Raw genomic sequence first — 3,791 nt, forward strand, 5'->3', positions numbered from 1 at the left:
AGTGTCCTTCCAAAGTTTTTACTCAATCCTAGCAGAGCAGAGTCCCTAAACTTTTTCATGTTTAAATCACTTCTTTCTGGAGTGAAATGACTGCACGTTACTGGAATGCAAGAAGTCACAAGGACAATATGGTCTACACCTAAATGAGTCTTTGGGTTCCTTTCAGGCAGACACGTAGAACTTTCTTGTTCAACAGATACTCCTGAATCCGTTTCGGATGTTCAGATCAGATGTTTTATTTTGTGCTTTGCTAAAGAAAAGGCAGATCCATGTTACTGCTTCACTTGTTGGAAGTTAGTTACAGATTACCTAATACAACCAGCTCAGGTTAATAATGTACAGTACAGTAGTGACTTAACTTTACATCCTGCTTTGTTGTAACATTGTTTAAATGGTAAGAATAATTTAATAATAATACAAATATAAAAACAATTCCATTTCAACAAACTTCCACTGTATACAGTCTATATCAGGGTTGTCAAACATGAGGCCCAGGGGCCAGAGTGGGCCTGGCAAAGACTACAATCTGGTCCACGAGATGCCTTTGGAAGATATGCATACATTTTTGGACTTTTAATGTTTTGTAACAAGTTTTGGAGTTTTTTCCTGCTGATGAAGACTTTCCTCGTGCCCATTCATTCTATACCAAAGTAATTAAGTAATAGGTAAACAATTAAACACAGAAAGGTTACAGAAGAAATAGAAGTTTCAGTTTTTTACAATAAGTCCACAAAAAAGGTGTGAAGTAACAGGAACTTTCTGATTTTTTCTGTAATCTTACACAGTTATTCCTCACAATCTAAGCCCAAAGAGATGCTGAAGGGTTTCTTTCATTTACTACAGCATTATTTCTTTATCATGTGGAAACACTGAGACATACTTGGACTTCTTTTTCTTATTTTAAGATATTTCAGTGATTAAATATATACTTAGACTTCTTTCCACTGCCCACTAGGATCAAAGTGAACTAAATGAGTTTGACATCCCTGGTATATATGATGAAACATAACAACAGAGTTTTGTTTTTTTAGCACTCTTGTGCTTGAAAAATCATTACAAATTGTAATTCTTTGCATAGCTATAAAATCTGCTCTGAGATCAGTCTGATATTGCTTGTTTTGAGCATCTAATTTTAACATTTGCAAGCCCAGAAAAGAACAACTTCAGTGTTAGTGCGTGTTTGCAGAGGTGCAAATGAATGTTCCTGACTGGCCTTGTCCTCGACTGTCATTGATGGGACATCATTCTGACAAATTCTGCAAAGGAGAAGAAGACGAGGATCAGTTGCTTCACTTCACTGCACTGTTACTCTTTACTGATGTAGGCGAAAGACAGTCTGTACCTTCAAAATCTACGGTGCCATCCCCGTTGTCATCGGCCTCTTTCACTATGGCATCGATTTCTCTCCGGCTCATGTGCTCTCCCATCAGCTTTATCATGGCTGATCGCAGCTCCTCCGTTGTGATCTCTCCATCTCCGTCCATGTCAAACTAACAAGAGGCAGCAAACAGCAGAGAGCAGCTTTTAATCACAGCCGTGATGATAATGATCGCCATCTGGCAGTCTAGAACGCAGGTGGCTGGAAAGTTTCAGAAAAAGCTCTTTACTCTCACCTCTTTGAAGGCGTCTTTCAGCTCCTTCATACCGATCATTCCAGACGTCTCTGCCAGCAGTTTCGGGGCCATCAACTCCACAAAGTCGTCAAAGTCGACTCTGCCACCGACTAGAGGGGAAAAAAGGTTCGACATGTCTGTGGGCTTTTCTGTCTCTCATCAAATCTAGATTAAAGCAATGAAAACAGCCGCTAACTATGGGATTCCTCAACGAATTCAACTTTTAAACAAACACTTTTTTAAGGACTCACGGTTCATGTTGATATTTTGACTCAGCTCGATCAGCTCCATCTCAGTGGGCATATAACCCATTGTCCTCATCAGGTTGCCCAGGTCCTTACAGCTGATCAGCCCGTCCTTGTCTTTATCAAACTCATTGAATGCATCACGCAGCTCTGCAGAGGTTTAAAGTAAAAAAAATCAAATCATAAAATGAAATGTGCAAAGTGTACAAATGTAGGTAAAAAACAATGACGTAGTCATAAAAATGAGAAAACAAAAAATATTACCATCAATCTCATCATCAGCCAGCTGTCTTGTCTGCACAAAGAAATAATAATTGCTTAACTTCAGTATAATATGAACATTAAGAAGAAACACGGTGCTTTCTAACTACTTATGAATGCAGCAGTTATCACAATCACACAATCACAATAGCAGTTTACATTTCCAGCGCAAAATCCATCAAAAACAATAATTAAATTCCTGCAGCTTATACTTACAATGTTTTTCCCTCCCCGCAAGAAAATACACGCTGCCCCCAAGCTCATTTCTGCAAGAGGAAATACAGATGTACTTTTATGAAATGTCAGGAAATCACTGACACACGATGTAGAGCTTGGTGGGTTTTGCTATGAAGACACTACTGCTGAAAAAAGGTCTGTTCACACAATAATTAGTCCAATAAACTCTTGCAATAGTATAAACATGTTATTTATATATACTGTTAAAATTTCTTAAAAACTTTACAGGTTACTGACATCTTCTAAATAAAAAAGTTTTAAAGAGTTGTTACCTTCCTCAGATGAATTCTGTTTGTCAGCCAAACGCATCATAAATAAGCTCTCTGGAGCTGAGGACCTGCAGCTGACCTGTGCAGTGCAAAAACTACCCTGCCTTCCTCCTCTTGCTTAGTCTTCTCAGTGTGAGCGCTGTCTCTGATTAACCGCAACAGCTTGTGCCTCTCAGTGTGTCGCGACCCTTTGTGCCCAGACTGCCGGGATGCTTGGAAATTGTATGAGGGTGTGTGTGGCTGCATCCAGACGTGGGGGGAGGAGTCAGCGGTGTGACCGGAGGAAAGCGGGATCAGGGATGAAAGAGATGATGCCCTGGTTTCCTGCTGAGTGGTGACATCACAAACTTTATTGGTATCTGAGCCCAGAGCCGACCGAAAATATGCGATATGATGAAGTCAGCTAAGAGGTGCTTTTCTATGCATTGAAGTAATTACAGTGTCCTTCTACTCACTCATGTTTTATGCAGGAGATGCAACACGAGCCTATCATTGTGAATAACTGTTTCAAGTGCAGCATAAAAGAACCAGGGCTATCACTCACACCTGCACTTTATAGCCGTTTATTTGTCAGATACTCATAATTAATGATTTATTATTAGTTTAAATACCTTTCATGGACCTGAAGAAACATCTACAATTTGCTTTTCTAAGTTGAAAAATGTTGGTGACAAATCTACGTTTGAAATCAGCAAAAGTTTCATTTTTAATAAAAACTGTCACAGTGGTCTCTCACCTCTGTGTGAATAACAGGCTCATAAAATCACCACACAATAATGTAGCAATCTCTTTTAATTTGTAATCATTTCAGAATCTAAAGTATTTCTTAAAATTCCTGTAACACTTTAAATGTTTTAAATTTAACAGGATTTTGCTTTTCAGTGTTCTTAGTGTAACTTTGGGGGAAATGTCATAATTGAAACAGAACTACAAACATGTCTTCGGACAAACTGATATCTGAAAGTAAAAAAAAAAAGTTATATCCTGCAAAATCTTCTCATCAGGACGCTAACAGGTAATTTATATGAAGTTTGCAGCAAAAGTCAGTGTTCATCAAAGACTACAAATAAAGTTACATGTTTATGATCATTGATTGTTTCTGGATTTTGTGGCTTTATTTATATTTTGTGCTGCAGAACACGTGACAGTAACACAATAAAAGAATA

The 3,791-nt window shown here is 38.3% G+C and overlaps 1 protein-coding gene across 1 annotated transcript; it reads right to left on the reverse strand.

The window, feature by feature from the left end:
- Nucleotides 1-222: 222 nt before the first annotated feature.
- On the reverse strand, nt 223-2,838 carry cabp5a (calcium binding protein 5a). Its single transcript, XM_085284467.1, has 7 exons — nt 2,629-2,838; nt 2,336-2,385; nt 2,123-2,153; nt 1,865-2,008; nt 1,614-1,723; nt 1,343-1,490; nt 223-1,256 (listed from the first exon to the last, which is right to left on the reverse strand). The coding sequence occupies exons 1-7, from the start codon at nt 2,666-2,668 to the stop codon at nt 1,228-1,230; spliced, it is 552 nt and encodes a 183-aa protein (XP_085140593.1). The 5' UTR covers nt 2,669-2,838; the 3' UTR covers nt 223-1,227.
- Between the last annotated feature and the right edge of the window lie 953 nt (nt 2,839-3,791).

The sequence above is a fragment of the Mchenga conophoros genome, linkage group LG8 (assembly GCF_057382185.1).
Source record: "Mchenga conophoros isolate Kocher_MC1m ecotype Shallow Benthic linkage group LG8, M_conophoros_male_GT1.1, whole genome shotgun sequence".
NCBI classification, from domain to species: Eukaryota; Metazoa; Chordata; class Actinopteri; order Cichliformes; family Cichlidae; genus Mchenga; species Mchenga conophoros.

Coding starts and splice junctions, on each gene's coding strand:
- cabp5a (XM_085284467.1), bottom strand. CDS start 2,668: ATGATGCGTTTGGCTGACAAACAGAATTCATCTGAGGAAG. Junction 2,009..2,122: donor GGCTGATGATGAGATTGATG/GTAATATTTTTT, acceptor AAACCTCTGCAG/AGCTGCGTGATGCATTCAAT. Junction 1,724..1,864: donor TCAAAATATCAACATGAACC/GTGAGTCCTTAA, acceptor TTTCCCCTCTAG/TCGGTGGCAGAGTCGACTTT.